This window comes from Eubalaena glacialis, chromosome 12, assembly GCF_028564815.1.
Source record: "Eubalaena glacialis isolate mEubGla1 chromosome 12, mEubGla1.1.hap2.+ XY, whole genome shotgun sequence".
NCBI classification, from domain to species: Eukaryota; Metazoa; Chordata; class Mammalia; order Artiodactyla; family Balaenidae; genus Eubalaena; species Eubalaena glacialis.
Genome location: NC_083727.1, coordinates 97421067 through 97442658, shown reverse-complemented (window position 1 = coordinate 97442658; position 21592 = coordinate 97421067). Strand labels below are relative to the sequence as shown.

Here is a 21592-nt window from a genome sequence, read left to right as displayed (position 1 = left end):
ATAAAACCCAAAGTTTAAAAAAAAAAGAAATAGATGTAACACTCAAGATTTCAGCTTTAAAAAAAAAAAAAAAAAAAAAAAGAGCCACATCCTTAGGTGGGCAACACACAAATCAGAGAATAATTACAATTTCAGAGGTTCTCCCCAAGGAGCAAGGGGTCCAAGGACCACATCAGGCTTCCCTGCCCAGGGATCCTTCACTGGGGAGACAAGCTCCGAGAATGTTTGGTTTTGAAGGCCAACAGGGCTTACTTTCAAGACAGCCAGAGGACTGTGGGATACAGATACTCCACTCTTAAAGGGTACACACAAAATCTCACACTCCAGGACCCAAGGCGGAAGCAATAATTTGAAAGGAGCCTGTGTCAGATCCACCTGCTGATCTTAGATACCCTCTCTGAGAGGCCAGGGGCAACTGGGACTTACCCTGAGAAAAAGGACTCTGACAGCAGCAATTTGGGGAAGCTCATTCTACCACGAGGATATGGGCGCTGGTAAGCACCATTTTGGAATGTTCCTCCTGCTTATTAGCATCAAGGCCCAGACCCAACCACCAGTGGGCTGGCTGGCAATAGCCCCAGGACCCCTAGAGATCCATAGCCAGCTTTTGGGACCCTACAGCTCCAGGAAACCCAGGACCCAACAGCTAGAGTTATCAGGACCTGGCTCTGCCCAACAGTGGGCTGGCAATAGCCCTGGGACCTACCCTCAACCACCAGCGGGCAAAGACCAACACAAGGACCAACACAGTCCCACAGCCAGCTGTGTCAGGACCCCGCTCACCACAAGAAGGCCGACACCACCTCTAAGACATATTGGGCCCCTCACCTAGCCACCCGGAATCTAGCCCCACCCACCAGCAGACCAACACCAGCTCTAAAATACCCTGCACACTGCAGCCAGCCATCTCAGAAACTAACCCTGCCCATCAGCAGGCTGTCACAACCCCATAACCACCAGGCCACAACCCAGCCAACCAGCAGGCTGGCACTAGCTCCAGGACACCAACCCCACAGCCAGCCACCCTGGGACATGGTTCCACCCATCAGTGGGCCAGCAACAGCACTGTGACATCCCAGGCTGTGAAGCCAGCCATGTCAGGACCCAGACCTAACCACCAGCAGTTATCAGTCTGCACACTAGGTAGAGCATGGCAACCAACCAGACTAGTGGCCAGACACACCTACCAGCATGCCTACAGTAGTCACCCCACCACAACAGAAGGGCTTAAGCAGCCAAAGTAGAGAGCACCCCAGAGCTCTGGTGACCAGAGGGGAGTGCACCGCAGGACCCCTTAGGATGTCTCCAACATATGACCACTTTACCAAGATTGGTATAAGGACATTATATGACGATAAAGGGACAAATCCAAGAAGATTCAGCAATTGTAAATAACTATGCACCCAACATAGGAGCACCTGAATATATAAAGCAAATATTAACAAACATAAAGGGAGAAATTGACAGTAACACAATAATAGTCGGGGACTCTAACACCCCACTTACATCAACAGATAGATCATCCAGACAGGATATCAATAAGGAAACACTGGCCTTAAGTGACACATTAGAGCAGACAAAATTAATAGAACATTAGTAGAGCCAAAAAGAGCCGTGCACATGGAACATCTTTTCAAGTGTACATGGAACATTCATTCTCCAGGATAGAGCATTTGCTAGGCTACAAAATAAGTCTCAGTAAATTTAAGAAGATTGGAATCCTATCAAACATCTTTTCTAACCACAGATATATGATACTAGAATCAACTACAAGAAAAAAACTGCAAAAAAATACAAACATGTGGAAGTTAACCAATATGCTACTAACCAACCAGTGGGTCACTGAAGAAATCAAAAAGGAAATTTTAAAAACTTGGAAACAAAAATGGAAATACAACCATGCAAAAACCTATGGAATGCAGGAAAAGCAGTTCTAGAGGGAAGTTTATAGTGGTACAAGCCTACCTCAGCAAAAAAGAAAAATCTCAAATAAACAACCTAACCTTACATAAAAAGGAGCTAAAAAAAGAGCAACAAACAAAATTCAATATTAGTAGAAGGAGAGAAAAAATAAAGATCAGAACAGAAATAAATGAAATAGAGACTAATAAACAACAGCAAAGAACAATGAAAATAAGAGCTGGTTCTTTGAAAAGATAAACAAAATTGACAAAACTTTAGCCAAAATCATTAAAAAAGAGATAAGTATAAGTAAAATCAGAAATGAAAAAAGAGTTACAACACCACAGAAATACAAAGGATCATAAAAGATTACTACAGTTATATGCTAATAAAACAGACAACCTATAAGAGATGGATAAATTCCTAGAAATGTAGAATCTCTTAAGACTGAATCAGGAAGAAATAGAAAATATAAAATATGAACAGACCAATTACCAGTAATGAAATTGAATTAATAATTTAAGAAACTCCCAATAATAAAAGTCCAAGACTAGACAGGTACACAGGTGAATTCTACCAAACATTTAGAGTTTACACCTATCATTCTCAAACTATTCCAAAAAACTGAAGAGTAAGGAAAACGTCTGAACTCCTTCTATGAAGCCAGCATCACCCTGATACCAAAACCAGACAAAGACCCCACACAAAAAAAGAAAATTACAGACCAAATCACTGATGAACTTTGATGCAAAAATCCTCAACAAAATATTAGCAAACCAGATTCAACAATACTTTGAAAGGATCATAAAACATGACCAAGTGGTTCATCCCAAGGATGCAAGGATGGTTCAATATCTGCAAATCAATCACTGTGATACACCACATTAACAAATTGAAGAATAAAATTCATGTGATCATCTCAATAGATGCAGAAAAAGCTTTTGACAAAATCCAACATGCATTCATAATGAAAACTCCCAATAAAGTGGGTATAAAGTGGGTATGTTTAATCCTCAACATAATAAAGTCCATATATAACACACCTACAGCCAACATCATACTCCATGGTGAAAAGCTGAAAGCGTTTCCTCTAAGATCAGGAAAGTGACAAAAATGCCCATTCTGACTACCTTCATTCAACATAGTGTTGGAAGTACTAACCACAGCAATCAGGCAAGAAGAAGAATTAAAATGAATCCAAACTGGAAAGGAAGAAGTAAAACTGTCACTGTTTGCAGATGACATAATACTACATATAGAAAATCTTAAATATGCCACCAAAAAACTATTAGAACTAATAAACAAATTCAGTGTAGTTGTAAGATACAAAATTAATATACAGAAATCTGTTGTGTTTCTATAGACTAACAGCAAACTATCAAAAAGAAAAATTAAGAAAACAACCCTATTTACAATTCCATCAAAAAAAAAAAAATACCTCAGAATAAATCTAACCAAGAAAGTAAAAGACCTGTACTCAGGAAATTGTAAGACACTGATGAAAGAAACTGAAAACAACACAAGCAAATGGAAAGATATACCGTGTTCGTGGATTAGAATAATTAACATTGTTAAAATGACCATACTACCCAAGGTAAACTACAAATTTAATGCAATCCCTATTAAAATATCAATGCAATTTATCACAGAACTAGAACAAATAATTCTAAAATTTGTATGGAAACAAAAAAGACCCCAAATAGCCAAAGCAATCTTGAGAAAGAATAACAAAGTTGGAGCTATCACACTCCCTGTTTTCAAACTGTATTATATAGCCACAGTAATTAAAACAGTATGGTACTTGCACAAAAACAGATACGTAGATTGATGTAACAGAATAGAGAACAGAAATGAACAGACACTTGTACAGTGGGCTACTTGGTACAGGTACACACAGTCAAAGCATTAGAATAGCCAATTCTTGATTCAGTTATGAAAAGGAGGAGAGAGATTGCATATTTTTTAATCCCCCTTCTTGATGGATGATGATCAAAACAAGATTGCTCTCTACTCTTCTAAGATTTTCCTCTTGGTTTTGTCCTCTAATGGAAATACTCAGAACACTGAAGGAAGAAGAGGGGAATCTGCAGGGTAGAAAGAAAGGGTGGGGTGGAATATGAGAGATCATGATAATGCAAATTCTGCATAATCTATTTCTGGATGGATATGAGTATTTGCCCAAATAATGGTTGGTTATTCAACAGGCAGAATATCCAAGTCCACTAGTGCAGTTAGGGAAGCATAATTTTTTTAAATGAAAAACGATCATAAGATTCAAATAACGCTCTAGCCATAAGTGAGTTATGACTAGAGAGTTGATCAAAATGTAGTCTTTTCCAAAATTATTTTCTGGCTTTTAAAAATGGGAAATTGTTTACACTATTATTTTGCCTCCTACTTCACTCTAAAGTTTTTAATAGCTGTACACATTTGCTGTTTTCTTGGATATTTCAAACTTAATAGGAATGTTTCTGTCCTTCCATGTGAACCCAAAGTGCCAGATTTCTGGGCTTTGTAAATTGTGAATGAGAACTTGATGTCACATTTCTGAAAGACCAGGATAACAGATTGCTTTTTTTTTCTTTAACATCTCATATATCATATTATATTCAAGTTCTCTTGGCAATTTCTAGATCTTGATACTATAAAGACACTGTGTATCTCAGACTTTTCCATTATAAAATGAACATTTGGCTCATATGCTATAAATGAAGAGAAATGAAGGAAGTCTGGAAATAAGGTACATTTATAAGAAAATATATACAAAACATCATCAATGAAGCAATTTAACCTTCTATGCTAAAGCACCTTGACAAAAATGCTCTACCTAATGTCATCAATACACACTTTTCAGGTTATTAGTACTTTCATATGTGTGAAAGCACATGAAATTAAGGAAGTAATATAGACTAGTCATTAAGGATAAGGACCAGGAGATGGAAAGACTTGTTCATTTACCAATCATGATCTTGGACAAACTACTTAATCTCTCCGGGCCCATCTGTCAAATGGTAGAATAAAGCTACACAATTCATTATGAAGATTAAATTAAAATAATGCATATGAAGAGCTTAGTATGGTGCCTTTGCATAAGAAAAATTAATATATGGTTATTATTTTTTAATGGAGAAGTTGAAAATGAGATTTTACACATATTAAACCAACTGTGTCTTTTAGGGCAAATTTTAAAGCAAGCTGCCTAGGTTAGGACAAAACTAATAGGCATTAAGAATGATCCAGACCCCCCCAAAAAAATTTTCAAATGAAAAAGCTAGAGGACTTAAAACCACAATTCAGGACTTCCCTGGTGGCGCAGTGGTTAAGAATCCGCCTGCCAATGCAAGGGACACGGGTTCGAGCCCTGGTCCAGGAAGATCCCACATGCTGCAGAGCAACTAAGCCCGTGCACCACAACTACTGAGCCTGCGCTATAGAGCCTGCAAGTTGCAACTACTGAGCCCACATGCCGCAACTAGAGAAACCCTGCACTCAGCAACAAAGACCCAGCCCAGCCAAAAATAAGTAATAAGTTAACTAATTAATTATTTTAAAAATCACATGCACACCATAATTATTTTTTTTAAAAAAAACAAAAAAACACAATTCAGTGGTCTTTTCCCCATTCTCCCATTCTCATTTGTTGATCACATTCCTTTTGGTTGCTCTTCCCTTGGCTTCCAGTGAGAGACTGTTCTCTGGGTCGCCTCACACACATCATCATTTCTCTCTTCTTTCCTACTTCAGCTCCTGGAATGTAGGTCTTTATGATCCAAGTTTCATTGCATTTTCACTTCTTTTTCTCAACTGTCTTCCCCTTGAGCAATGTATTCAATCCCCTGTCCTTAGTCAACACTTCTATGAAGATGGTCTTCAAATCTGAAATACAAGTCATGTTCTCTCTCCCAAGTTTCAGTTCTGTATTTCCAGCTGCCTCCTAGAGGGCTCCACCTGTCCCATCTTTACCTCCTACTCAGTATATTTGCCCCATTTCCACCCAACTAGATCCTCCTCTTGCCTTCTCTGCTCCTACTAATAGTGTGGTCATCTTTCCATGCATCAAGATTTACAATTTTGGCATCACCTCTCACTCTTTTTTCTCTTATCCTCCATAATACTTAAGTTTTAGCTAAATTCTATAAATTCTACTCCTGTGATATCTTTTAGAATAATTTTCTCATCTCAGTCCTCTCTCTCTCTTAATTTAGTCCCTATCATTTATTGTCTATGATATTGGAAAGGTCTCCTATAAGTTTTTCTGCTCTCAGAATCTCCCTCAATCCTAATCCATTTTACAGTATACTCTTCTTAATCACAATTCTCATTAAATGACTTACCTGTTCAGAAACCCTCAGTGATTCTCCATTACCTAGACAGCCACTTTTCCCTGGCATTCTCAGGTCCCTATGAAATGGCCCATATCCTGTGTTTCCAACATTGTTTCCCACCTGCTCTTCTTAATGACTCCTTTACTCCAGCCCACTTGAATCAGTTGCTCCCTCTGATACACACTGAAATTGCATCATCACTATTTGTTCATGCTTTCTCTCTCCTTGAATCCTTTCCCCTATCTCTAATGAGATCCTCATTTCTATGACACATGCAAGTAATTTCTCACCTCCTCTGAATTTCCCAAACCATCCATAATATTTTTGCAATATGTTTTATTTTATACTTTCTAATCTAATCATCTGGGTACATGTCCTATCTTCCATATGAACTGCAAGTGAACAAGGCCAGGATCTATAAAGGATGCAATTTTTGTATCCACTATTATATCCAGCACAGGGTTTTACATATGCTATATCATCAAATTGTCAAAATAGTTATGAAATGCACTTCTTGGCTTTGATCCTGTAAACACAAATTTAATTGCCAGTTTAGGATCTTATTCATCTAGATGAAAACATAGCACCACTGAAGTATTATGTGGTCTTTGCAAAGTCTACCGAAAATTCCTTAAAAATAAGTAGAGAGATATTGCCACAAAAATGCAGTCAACAAAGCCAGTGGATACCAGCACAAACTCATTTGCAGGATAGCATAAAAATCAAAGAAATACCACAATCATCTTTGCAAAAAATCTCTTTCTTCACAGCTCTCAGCTCTAGATGAAGCTTTATTAATGGGTAGCATGGGCAGAAAGAGTTTCACAAATCCCTCCAAAACTTGTTGATTTAAGTTTTCTGTGATGCTGTTAGGATCTAGTATCCTTAATTAAATTTATGTGCTATGTGTTAAATCATTTTCATTTCTGTTTAACCTCCTGTTTAAGGAGGTTTTGTTCCACTATCACATCAAAATCTAGCTGGATCACAAAGCAGAGTATAAAGAAGGTTGTCCTTTCTTGGCCTTTCCAATTGCACTTGTAGAATCAGAGTCTGAAGTCTATTTAAGTACTCCCAAATGAGGAAGTTAAAACGCAGTCCTTCCTAAGCATCTCCCCATGCCTGCAGAGCTGAATTCCCAGTTCCTGTGTTCTGATAAATTACCTTACAAATTAGTCCAATCATCTTATCATCATATTTGCAGGTTTTATTCCTTCTTTGGAACTTACAGAGATTAAAAATAAATTTTAGTTTCTTCCAACATAGCTTCCAAATTTACTGCTCCTCTTTCCTTCACATCTGACTCTAAACCAAGCCAAAGGCAGAGGACTCCCTCCCTGGTGATGTCCTCCCTATCATCCATCACGCCTCACTGATGCAATCCAATGCCATAAAATGTCTTCAGGGAGCATGGGTGGCCAACAGATGTGAGCCCATGAGTGAATGGAAGAATTGTGTAAGACTGCGTCTTGTGTAAGGAACGTGCAAGGGCATATTTGCCAGATCTCCTGGATGCTTTATGTGGATGGTTTTAGTCTCCCCTTCAGGAAAAAAGAATTCTAATTCTGTTTTCATCCCTCCTTTCAACATTTATTTTGAGGGTTTTCTTTTTTTTCACATAAGTTTAATTTACATGTCCTTTTTAAGATCATGGTTAAAGGTTCCCCCAAAAGATCTGATCTATACTAGGGAGAGAAATGAGAAATTACCCAGATAACTTGACTAACTTCTCTTCTCCCAATTGTCCTTAGCAGAAAACTAAGTCAAAGTCAAATAAACTTTTGTTTAATTTGTCATTGAGGCAATTAAATTTCCATTTTAACTTTCCCAATAAAAATTTCACTTTCCAATTTTATATTTCAATAATGAAAATTAAATGTGACTTATAAAGGTTATTTTATAATATAAGGTTATATTTGCACATTTGGTTTGTGTTAATTTTATTATTATGTGGGTTTTCTTATTAAAGGCTGTTATATGCAGCTGAGAGTCCTATCATAGCCATATTTCACCTTTATGAAACAAAGTGGTTAGATACTCTATGCAGGCTTTCAAAATGTGATCCAATGCATGTGATCTCTATTTGTTTTGCAGGTTTTTGTCACACTGAACGTCACCCTTGGAAATAAGGAATGGGGGGGCTTCTGTTATATTTACTAAAGCAGTCCCTTCTCTATTAGCTCTTGGAAGTTGTGGGCCAATTTGCATAAGGAGTCAATGATTTTCTGGAATAGAAAGGACCACAGTACTTTACCCTGTCCCCAACTTCCTCTCCATAGAAGTCAAGGTAGATTTGGGTGGCCTCAAGAAGCACTGAAGAACAAGACTGGAATGGGGTTAGAACAAGGGTGGAGAGCAAAGGGACAGTGATGGAGGCCAGGGATGAATCAGGTGCCATATGCACGTCTGTGTCTCAAGGTGCAGCAGCTATGAAAATGAGCCTGGTGGACCTCCACCTACAAGAGCGTCATCAACTGAGGCCCCAGTGGCCGCACTCTGAAAACCATCCCTGGATTTGTGCCAAGACCACACATCCCATGGGCGACCTTCTGCCAATGACCTGTTTTGGGTAGATATGGGACTCCTTTTTTGGCTGGCTTTGACTTAAGAACTCCCCAAGGACTTTGCCAAATCTTCCTTACACCACACAGCAGTCTAGGAGGCTGGCACCCAACCTGCTCCCCCTCCCTCCCTCACTTGGGATCAGACTAGCATCTTCCATCTCTCTCCTTTCATACAGGCACTTCCCCCCCCAATAAAATTCTTGTATGTTTAATTCCATCTTGGCATCTACTTCTTGAGGGACACAGACTAACATACAAGGTACAAGCCTGAACCTGTCTGGACCTACACTTCTTGGAGCCACTGTGTCCCAAGAAATATTAGATTAAACCTTATAAAATTGCCAATAGCCAACCATTGGTGACCTATAAAAATGACAGTCTTATACAATCCAACCTAACAGCAGTACAGAATGTTGACAGAGCTGAAACACTGGAGGCTTAGTCTTCCAAGGCATAGAGTTTCCTTGAGCTTGAAATAGGTCTCTGCACTCCTATTCTTGGGAGGGCTGGAGCTGGGGAAGTGAGCCCAATCCCTGGGCTCAGGACAACTTTGCGTCTTCCTGTGACCCATGTTTACCTCAGGAGACAGTGTGGCTACTCCTAATCAGTCTGACCCACTGGCCTGTTTCCTTTGGAGCCCAGCTCTCCATCATTGCTCACCTGTAAGATGATGAGCATCAAAACATTTCCTGATTGTGCTCCCTGGTGCAGCCCGTGGAAATGCCTTGGCTCAGGAGTTGACAGAACTTTGACCCTGAAGGCACCAGTCAATTTGTGAGGAACTCTTTTAAATCAGAGGTACCTTAGAAATTGGGAGAGTCTGCCTTTTCAGGGTAGGCAGGACACCATTCCAGAGCACAGGGAGCCCTCCCCCATCTTGTGTTTCCAGCACAACCTACTAAGGTGGCTTCTACTCAGGAAGCAGGACCTCTAAGAGAGTCAGCCTACTGAGTTAGGACCAAATCAGAGACCTTTCTTCTGTTCCTCAGACCACTGAAATATAGAAAGGGACCCATAGACATATAAAAGAGGAATAATGGGATCTTGGAGGGATGTCTTCCTCCTACTGGCAATGGTAGAAGACCACTCTGGCCTAATTAGGACATGAAATTTGCCCCTCAAATTCAATACCCCATCTCTACACAGTAGAAGTGTAAATGACAAAAATTTACCTTCAATGGAAAAACTAGTTTTTTTGTTTGTTTGTTTTGGCTGCGTTGGATCTTCGTTGCTACATGGACTTTCTCTAGTTGCAATGAACAAGGTCTACTCTCCCTTGCAGTGCACGGGCTTCTCATTGAGGTGGCTTCTCTTGTTGCGGAGCACAGACGCTAGGCATGCGGGCTTCAGTAGTTGTGGCGTGTGGGCTCAGTAGTTGCGGCACACGGGCTTAGTTGCTCCGTGGCATGTGGAATCTTCCTGGACCAGGGCTCAAATCCGTGTCCCTTGCATTGGCAGGTGGGTTCTTAACCACTGCGCCACCAGGGAAGCCTGGAAAAACTGTTTTCACGATGATTAAACCTAACTCAAATTGTAATTTAAACTATGAAGACTTCTTCTTCTCAAAAATCTTTATTTTTCTCTAAAATTAATTAACAAGATAACTTTTATTCTCAAATACAAGAAGCCTTGCTTTTTCCCCTAATGATTTCATTTTTCTTATCAAAGAAAAACAATTAACTTTGCATGCAATTAATTTGAAAACTTTAACATGAAAAATAGTATCCATTTATTGAATGCTAACAGTATGCAAATATAAAGTTAGGACCTGTAGAGTACTTAAGTTCTGTCCCTTCCATTAACCTAAAGCTATGGGGTGGATAGAGTAAAATCAGGAACTTTCGTATACCATATTTTTTCCATGCAATTTTAAAAGTTGATATTATAATATTTTGTATTTCACTTTACGTAACCATTTCTCTAACTTATCATGAACATTTCATCAACATCATTTTTAACATCACACAACTTTCCATTGTATAGACATTATAAAATGTTTAATTCTTCCTTGTTTTTGGACACTTAGATTGTTGTACAATTTTTGCCTCAAACATATGAATGTGTGTGTATGGGTGTGTGTTTAGATTTATTCTTAAGAGTAGAGTTACTGGGTTTAAAGATTATTACCTTTTTACTTTGCATCTTCAAATTTATTTTACTTTTCTATCAGCAGTACATGAACATTTCTATTGGAGACCTTGAATAATACTGAAGAAAGATATGGAAGATCATAGGATATTCTTAGCTTAAATATCTTTTCTGATATGAAATGGAAAATGGTTTTCTCATTCAAATTTGCATTCCCATACTAATAATATTTAACATTTTTCACCAAGTTTATTAAAGAATCTGTATCTTTAGTCTTTAGTATAATGTCAGAGTTCTTATTTTCAAACCCGCAAAAGTCATCTCTGTAATCTTCCTGAAAATTCTCTTCAGTTATTTAGATGGACAGATTTTAAATAGGGTTTTTAACCATTCCTTATATTATGCAAGTCATTTGCCTCAGCATAAGTGCTGTAGTGGATTTTTCACTAATATATGAACAGGTATATTTATATAGCTCTGTGTGTGCTTGTGTGCACATTTATCATCAATGAACATCAGCAAGCTAATCTTCGACCTCTGAAATTATTAGAATAACTAACATATCACAATTATAAGCTAGTGCATGACTAAATTCATTTCCTTTCTCAAATTACTATTATTCTTGTTACTTCTTACATTTTCCAGTTTGCCCTAAGAGTTTCTTATGTAATTATGGCCAACTATATGGTAAAAAATCCCCAATATTAAGAGTTAATAGACCATTTGATTCAAGTTGGTTTCCTAATATTTTCTCCATAATGCTACATGTCTTAGCATAGAGAATTTGATACAGCATTTTTTTTAGATTAACTAACCCAATTCATTCTCTCCAGATCATGGATTGGAAGTTGGATGGAAAAGTATAAATTAGTGTGGAAAAATAATTTTGCCAAATTTCATTTCCAATCATTCTCCATCAAAACTTTATCCTTTTGCTATTTCAATATATTTATGTGACCTTTTTTCAAGTTGTTAAAAATTTATTTATTTTAAAGGCTCAATGGGCTTCCTGGTTGCCAAATCGCTTTTTTTTATTTTGATGATATGAACTAAAATGAATTAATAACACATGGAATCAATGTTCTCTAAAATATATGAGTTTTTTTTAAGTTTGGAGAAAGGGGGTGAGAAGAGGTGCTTGGCAGAATGTTTGGGTTTTAGTAAATCCAGAATTTTTGAAAAATTGTTCCAGATGTTTGATGAACCCACTGGTGCCCCGAAGTTTCACCCAAACCTGCCATAAATAAAGATAATTATAAGCAGCAATAACTGAGATTAAGGCAGCATGTAATGGATGCCATAGGAATCAGAATTAACTCTAAACTGAATTCACCACAGTTAATAGTGGATGTGGATGTGTTGTAAATACTATGGAGAAAAGTATAGTTTTACAGTGTGACTTCCTAAAGGAAATAGAAAAATAAAAACAGAAGTAGTTCATACATGAAAATCTGATGGCATCCTGGCCTTTCATCCTGGCATTCAGAAGCTCTCATTATCTTGCCCAATGGTTCTTAAGGCAGAATAATAAATCTCCCATCAAGGATGTTTGGAAACTTGTGGGACATTTTTGGTTGTCACAATGACTGGGAAGACCTATTGGCATTTATTACCCAGCGGCCAAGGATGATTAATATCCTGCAAGTCCCATAAAACAAAGAACTGTTCACACAACTAACCGTGGTGTCCTATCAGCTCCCACAAATCATAGCCATCTTGCCTTTCTGTTTTTCTCATACTGTTTCTTCACTTGTAATTCTTTACCTATCTTCTTCAATCAACCACATTTACGATTTTCTTCCAGAAAGATTCTTGTCTACCTCAAGTCTTTCCTCAAAGACCAACCTCCATAGTGAATCTTTATCTTCCCTTTAAGTCTTTTGACAGCCTCATAATTTCATATTTATTTCCCTGATTACATCTACTACAGGGTAATTTGTGTAAACAGAGCAGATTAATTAACCACTGCTGCTGGTTTTTTATCAAGATGTTTGTGGTCATGTAGACTCAGCCATAACTGAACTTCCTTACTTGGCTTTATTGGGAGAATTTTGTCATATGTGTGTACATTCATGTGGATATAAATATAGGTATAGACATATGTATTACATGTGTTTCTATAAACACACAAAACACTGTCTTCTCATTTAAGGCCGACACTGTTTGGGTCCTTTGACTGAAAGATTGGGTGAGAATTTGACCTATTGGTTCTACTCCTTAGATAATCCCTCACCTCTGATTCTGGTAGTTTTACCTCCTACTATCTGCATTAGAAGCACAAAGAAGTACTGCTTACTATACTAAGGAATAACACTAAGGAATCATTAGAGGCTTAAAGTGCAGCCAGGAAGAGTCAACTTGAGAAAATACAATCTTATACTTCTGGGAGGAAGTAATTTCCTCAGACATTTCCTGGAATATATAAACTATACATCTGGACTGTGGTGATGCCTCAGGATGACTAAGGAGAGTTTCATCTTTCAAGCCAGTAAGAACTGTATTCTGTGCTTCAGAATAGCCCTTCACTGGCTTCATGTAAACAGAGTTAGGGGCTCTGATGCAAAATGAATGGCTTCTACTTTAATTTAGGGTTGGTATCACTTTGTGGTAATGTTTAATACAAGCAGGTTTTGTCTTATGAACTTCTGAATGCCCTGTCCCCATCACTGGAGGCTTCCTGCCCTTCTGGATGCCTGCCAAATTGTCCCTTGGCCATTGCAGTGCTTGTCACCAAAAAGAACCTACCCAGTCTCTTGCAGCTTCAACCCACCTGTAGCCCTATAATGGGCACAGGATTAAAAGCTCAAAAGATTCAAGGTTTAATCTTAGTATGTAAAGGGGAGGAAGTATACACTCTGTAGACAAAAAGAAGTTCTACCACTAACACTCTACATTCTCTGTGTGAAATAATCAATTATGGAAACTGCCTAGTAATATAACAATATTTTGTTAACCAAAATACCAAAAATAATACTATTGTCTTTCTCTGACTATGAAAGCAACACATTCATGTTTTAAATAAGAAATGCATAAAGATAACAAAATAATTAGAAAATTATCTCTAATTCTACCACATAGAAATCACCAGTTAATACTTTGGTGAACATTTGTCCAGATTTTATATTTGTGTAGATACACACGCACGTTCTAAGTGGGATTATAAAGTATAAATACTCTCTTTAGTATTGTTACTTGATATATTACAGACATGTTTCCATGTCAAACAGAAATAAAGAAGATATAACTATATTACCACTTTTAAAGCTACTTAGAATCCATTGCATGAATGCACGTGATTAATAAATCGCCCTATTGTCTGACTTGTAGATTGTTCTCTGTATTTCACTATTACATGCAACATTGTGATTAGCATAATTACATATACATTTTGGAAAATTTTCTGATCATTTATTCCCAAGGGTTAAATTCTAGGAGTGGAATTACTGAATCTTATTAGAGTAGAAAAATAATTTTAATTTACATTGCTAAATTTTCCTCTTCCCCAAAATACCGTACCAATTTACTCTCCAACCTGAAACACCTTAAATTCTGGGTTTAAAGCAATTAATTTACATTCTTTTGGAATATAACCCACTCCCGATTTTGAAGCTGCCCGTGTAAATTGTTGTTTAAAATTGTGATGTTTAAACTGTGTTCTGATTTATTCTCTCAAGGATCAGAGACCCAGAGGAGGAAGCGGCTGGTGTGGGGAGCAAGGGGTTCACTTTTCCTTTTTTAAGATTTAAACTAAAAAGAAGCTTCAGTTTTTATGGATTTGTACAAGATTGCTTCTGGGCAAGATTTAATAAAAGAGCTCAGAAAACATTGGTTAAAAATATCTTTTCTCACAGTGCCAAGGAGAAAAAGTAGTTATTGTTCTATATCACTATCTGACAAGTAGCTCTCAAAAGAATAACACTTTACCATGATTTTAGGGTAAAAGAAAAATTGCTCTAAAATTGTCTGACTGTACATATGATCTGTCAGTCTTTATTAGGCTGCTATTTTTAGAGGTAGTTGGAAATATTTAACTAAAGACAAAATCAGAAATTTAATCCATAATTAAATTGAACAAGGATATTAAGCCAAAAAAAAAAAAACAACCCTGGGTTGATACACTAAGCAAATGAGATTGTTTTAGTATTTTATCAGTGCTCCTTAATAGTTTTGATAATATTAACAAGATAAAGGGGAAATGTGACATTCAATTGTTTCATTGCAAAGACATGAAAAATTGTATCATGGTGAAGCATTTTAAAGTATAAGTTTAAAAAAAACAGTACAAGTTTTCACAGAGATCAAGTCAAGAGCAAGGCAATGAGAGAAGGATACGCTTGCTTTCTCGGTGTACAGGAGTAGGGATGAGGAGGCTGAGGGGCAAGGGCCCTGAGAGAACAGAGAGATCAAGATAAGCAAGTGGAACTAAGCACACAGGAACCCAGGCCATAGGGCATGAGGTCATACCTCAAGGTCTAATAGCAAACCAGAGGCTCAGAGTATTTGACGCAACACCAGGAGCTGAAAGAGAAAAATCTCACCACCACTCAATCTTACATTTGCACAAGAGTCCAGTGGGGGACAGTCTCAGGAAGACAAAAGTGGGTGTTCTGGGGCTGGGGAGAACCACATTTTTAAGGACCATAACAAACACTGCTTCCTGTTCAAGCTCTATTTAATGTTTAGGGCCATGAGGAATTTGTTTGGAAAAGGGAAGAAAGAAAGTAGCCCCACTGTTGGAAAAGGGGGTACAAAACAAACAGTTCTGTGGATCTGGACTGTGAAAATAGCACTAGAAATGAAATTTTATTTGGTTTCAACAACGGAACATTCAACATAGCATAAAACATAATGTGATCATGTAACTTAACATAACGCAACGTAGAACCAAAATTCCTATGTTTGCCAAATTGAGACTCTCATTTAGTAAAACTATTCAAAATTCAACAGAGAAGAAATCATCAGCCCTTACACAAATTTGGCTTCTCATTGTGGCCGTTCCTTACCCTCTTTGGATCTTAATTTTCTCATCTATAAAACTAGGGAGTTGGACGTCTAAGGAATCTTCCAAATCCATGATTGTCTAATGCAGTAATTCTTAGAATTATTCAAATAAAGTAAAATTAGAAACTTTTTTTCCTCACAGAATGACTTTAAGTCCCATGAAAGGAAACGTGTTTCCCTTATAGCTTCTGGAACTAGAATTTGTCCCAACTCCTTCCTCCAACTTCAGACTCAGCTACCAGCAGCTGCCAAACCTGCAGCAAGTGGCCCCGTTCCAAAGGGCTCTTTTCCTTCTAGCCCAGGGGTAAGAATATTCAAGAGCATCTGGAAAGTCTCGCTAATGTTGCAGTCACTTCCCAGGGTCTCACACGGCTTCCTCACAGCAGCTAAGGATAGCAACATAATGCGCGTCCAGGGAATTTCCCCTGTCACATCCTGGGCTTCACCTACTCTGATGATGTGACTGGGAAATGTTTGCTTCAGGGTTTAAGTGGCAGGTGACAGGTGGTGATGCTGTTTACCACATACACATCTTTTAACAGCCAAAAAATATTTTTTCAGTGTCTAAGCCTAATCTAGGAAGAAATGTTCAACACTAGTACCTCCTTTAAGAAATCAGCACGTTTTTGGTCAGCAGTCAAATTGTAAGTGTGCCACTCAGTCTGCAAGCATGTGTTTGGTGACATGTAACATGTAGTCAAGCCAGTCTCTTATAATCTTTGTGTAGACTACTGAAGAGCTCCATTTTGCTGAAAATTAATAGTCACTGACTTCAAAATGATTCAGTCGTTGTGTAGTTAAAGAAATCAAAAAGCAAGACATTGGTGTGTTTGAGAACTACATTTTACTGGTTTGGAAAGAAGTTAGATCAACACTGCCCCAAAAGTGATTTAAAGGGACTTTAAATCTACCCAGGAAAATGAAGGCGAGGCCTTGGTTAGATCCAGAAAGTGCTCCCTACTGACTTTCTCATTATTTCTGCAAAGCTGGCTATTAACATATAAAATCATTTCTCAGCAAAGTTAGGAAGTAGGTGACATTTATATTAAAATGCCTTTCTCTATCCTCTTTCACTGGGTTCCTTTTGCTTTCTTCTCCAGACTCCACCCATGACATATCTTATGTCCTCTCATTTGTATAAAACAAAAGAAAGAATTTTATCAACTCATTCACAGAGAGGTAGAAATGACAAATGAGATGCAAGTGTTTCTCTCTCTTCTTCTTGTCTCTCAGTAGAAACAAAACCATAACCAAAGGGATACAGATGGTAGAATGGTAGCCATCAGTTAATCAAAAACAGAGATCCGGGGAGAAGTGGACACTCTCAAGAGTCTACAAATGATAATCATGTAAGTAATAGCCTACCTCTCTTAAGTATAAAATGCTCTTGTTTATTGTGTCAATAATGTTTTCTTTTCACCACCATACTAGAAATACAGGTGATAGTGACAGAACTAACTTTGAAGCCTAAAAGTAATGGGAGAAAATATTTGCAAATGATATGACTGATAAGGGGTTAATGTACAAAATATCTAAACAATTTATACAATTTAACATCAAAAAATAAACAACCCAATTAAAAATGGGCAGAAGGCCTAATAGACATGTTTCCAAAGAAGACATACAGATGGCCAACAGGCACATGAAAAGATGCTCAACAACCTTAATCATCAGAGAAATACAAATTAAAACCACAGTGAGATACCACCTCACACATGTCAGAATGGCTATCATCAAAAAACACAAATAACAAATGTTGGTGAGGATGTGGAGAAAAGGGAACCCTCTTGCACTGTTGGTGGGAGTGTAAATTGATACAGCCACTATGGAGAACAGTATGGAGGGTCCTTAAAAAACTAAAAATAGAGCTACCATATGATCCAGCAATCCCACTCCTGGGTATATGTCCAAAAAAAAGAAAAGAAAACACTAATTTGAAAACATGCATGCACCCAATGTTCATAGCAGCATTATTTACAATTGCCAAGATGTGGAAGCAGCCTAAGTGTCTAACAGATGGATAAAGAAGATGTGAGATAGATAGATAGATGATAGATAGATAGATAGATATAATGGAATACTACTCAGCCATAAAAAAGAATAAAATTTTGCCATTTGCAACAACATGGATGGACTTGCAGGGTATTATTCTTAGTGAGATAAGTCAGACAGAGAAAGACAAATACTGTATGAGGTCACTTATACGTGGAATCTAAAAAATACAACAAAGTAATGTTAAAAAACTCTCACAAAATATGAGCAAAAACTACATGTGAACAGAGGCTGGGTGCTCCTTAGAAGGGAGTGTAGAGCCCACCTTGCCTGCGCCGGCTCAGAGAGAGCAATCCTCCACGTACCCCGCATCCAGTGAGACGCGTTGCGCACCGACGGAGTGGACATGGGCAGAGCAATGGTGGCCAGGCTCGGACTGGGGCTGCTGCTTCTGGCACTGCTCTTGCCTACTCAGATTTATTCAAATCAAACAACTGCTGTAACACCTTCAAGTAACTCCTCCCAGCATACCTCAGCTGCCCCCAATCCAGCGAATGCCACCAAGGCAAGTGACGATGCTCTGCAGTCAACAGCCAGTCTCTTGGTGACCTCGGTCTCCCTTCTACGTCTCTACCGTTAAGAGACTCAGGCCAAGAAACCTCTATACTTCCCCATCCTCTAAACCCAAATCAGATGGCATCCAGACATCCAGTGTGACAAGGGAAAAAAAAAACAGGTCTTCATTGAATGAATCTGCTAGTTCCACACCTTATTTTAGGGACAGAAACTGTTGAGGATCCCAAATTTGATTGGTTTGACTAGATGATGAATGCCAATATTAAGTCTGCTGGAGTTTCCTTTACAAGATGGAGAGACAACACCCAAAATTAGTTAAGAGATGGTTTCCTTAAATATGGCTTAAGAAGTATGGACACATAAAACTCTACCTTAAAAGTGAGAATAGATTTTATCTTACTTAGAGATAAAGAATGGGATGGGGAACAGAGATTCAGTTTTCATTTGGTTCATTAAATTTATAAGACCATAAAACAATGAGGTAAAACAGAAAGCTTCTGTGATTCTATTTATATGTACATTAGAAGGAACTTCCAGGTGTTACTGTAAATCCTTAATGTGTTGTTTCAGCAGTGCTAATTTAATGCTGATGTACTCTAGAGAAAATTTTATGTTAAGCTATCATTGTTCTCTTGGGAACTGAGCTCTTTCCCTTGGGGTTTGGGTTTGACATTGCATTTGAATTTTTATATAGTCATGGATATGTACCAGGGCAACGATGGATTGGAATCTACCCCAAATCCAAGCATAATGAGTACATTTTGCTTATATACTTATCAACTATTCTTATTCAAAAAGAGCACTAGATTCTTTTAGCTAAACAGATAACAAAGAGTAGAATTACATTGATCTCAACTAATTTCAAAATGCTTTTTATTTCTGCATATGTCGAATACTTTTTACAGTTTAAAAAATGATCTGTTTTGAAGGTAAGATTGACAAATCTTGAAATTAAAAAGGCAAATATGTGAAGGAGCTAAACTATAAATCAAATATATTTGGCAAGTGAAGGACCGGAAGCTTGCTTACATTAAATTCAGAGAGACTTTTATACTCTTTTCTGTAAATACTTCTTTTTAAACTGAATCAGAATAGCCATACTTGGAACATTTTCTGTTATCATTCAATATTTTTAGATAGTTAGAACCTGGTCCTAAGCCTAAAGTGGGCTTGATTTTGGAAAGTAACTCTTTTCACAACTGCCTTGATGCACAGAAACCTGTTTAAAAATAGACACTCCCTAAAGTCTTTTGTTCGCATGGTCACACACTGATGCTTAGATGTTCCAAAATCTAATATGGCCACAGTAGTCTTGATAACCAAAGTCATTTTTTTTCCATCTTTAGAAATCTACACTGGAACAACCATATCCAACAGATCTCAAGCTACTGTGTGTGTGAATGAACATTCTCTTTTGTTTCATACCTGAATGCTGTACATCTATTTTGGATTGTATATTGTGTTTGTGTATTTATGCTTTGATTCATAGTAACTTCTCATGTGATGGAATTGATTTGCATTAAACACAGACTGTAAATAAATAGAAATGGCTGAAAGAGCAAAAAAAAAAAGAATGGAGTGTAAAATAGGCTCTGGCCACAGGGAAAGCCCTTGGTCAACATATTCTCAGAGTTGTAAGTACTAATTCTATCTATAGCTTTCATTTATGTGGCTTTCATTTATGGCTGGATCTGCCTTACTGTTGCCCTGTGTTCCAGAGAGTGAAGATCAAAAGAATTCATAGGAAGCTACTTCTTAGGATTTCAGAAATGTACAGACCAGAGATGAAATGCTCCTTTGGTCTTGCTTTTTCTTTTCTCTTTTTTTTTTTGTATGAACAAGGTACCTAGTTTTCTCAACCTAACATTTACCTTCGAGTTGTCAATATTCCTAACATACTGTTTTCCATAATCACTGCAGAGCACTTGAATTATAAATAATCCAAAAGACAGACTCAGCGTTGCTTTGCTTTGTCAAGAACTTTCCATTGGTGATTACTGATGTATATTTCACGTAGTAATTAGCTTAATTCTTGTTTTGGTCAAGCAGTTGCCGCAGGACAGAAACTCCTCAGAGACAGCAGGAGGCGACAGGGAATGGGCAAGGGTGTCCTCACATGGCCATGGTGACCTGGCAGGAGAAGGGGAAATGGACATTTTTTCCACCCACTGCGTATAGTGTCCTGTCGTATACTGTCTGGGACATAGAATCATTTTGGCTTCTAAAGCTGGTGTTTCATCTGGAAACCAACCAACCACTTCTGTTAGGATTCACGTGAGGAGTCATCTGAGATCCTACTTTATTGACCTGGATAAACTAGGTCCATTCTAACGTGTGTTGCTGCCACCTATTTTATTTTTTTTCCATCAAGTATTGGCATTACATTTGGGAATTAGAAAAATGTTAGCTTGTTCTAGGAACAAAGCTTTACGAGTGCTGTATATGAAAAATGCATCTGTATGACTGTTTTTCGAATGGTGCCCTTTGAGTTCCAGGCATTTTCTGAGGGTATGGCTGGCAACAGGTCATCTCTGACATGTAAATCTGGGTTTCCTGGGGCTTCTTAGGCTGACTGCATAATATTTCATTCTAGTATTTGTCATTCTCCTCCTGGAGTGTTCTGAAACATCAGATCCAAATCCATCCATTATTTTTTGTTTGTTTGTTTCTAGAGGTCATGAAATGCAGTGTTAGGACTGATATTTTTTTTAAAAAGCCGTAAGTAATTCTGGCACAATAGCGATTAGAAAAGAATACAGTCAGCTCCAAATAAATTAGTTGTCAAGTGGGACAAATAACCATGGGTCCCTGGGATATTTACTGTCCCCCAAACTTTATTTTGGTACCATCTGCTTTGATGACCATGTCTTGTGGTGGGATGTATATTGGATTAAGAGGCAGGATGCTTTGTTTCCAGTCCTGTCTGTGACTGACAGGCTGTGTGAACTTGAGTGACACAATTCCCTCTCTGTGCTTCAGTTTCCTCATTTGGTTGGGACTCGATTCTTAAAACCCTTCAGTTTAAAAGTCTAAGAATCTTTCTAGTGCTATTGAATGGTTATTAATAATGAGTTTCATTTCCACGTTGCTCTGTCCTTCTCCACTTGAGCTCCTCCCCGGCCTCAACAGAAAACCTTGACGGAG

The 21592-nt window shown here is 37.9% G+C and overlaps 1 protein-coding gene across 1 annotated transcript; it reads left to right on the top strand.

The window, feature by feature from the left end:
* Nucleotides 1-18278: 18278 nt before the first annotated feature.
* Nucleotides 18279-18512, top strand: LOC133102269 (signal transducer CD24-like). The gene has a single exon (XM_061207228.1). The coding sequence runs from the start codon at nt 18279-18281 to the stop codon at nt 18510-18512; it is 234 nt and encodes a 77-aa protein (XP_061063211.1).
* Nucleotides 18513-21592: the final 3080 nt, after the last annotated feature.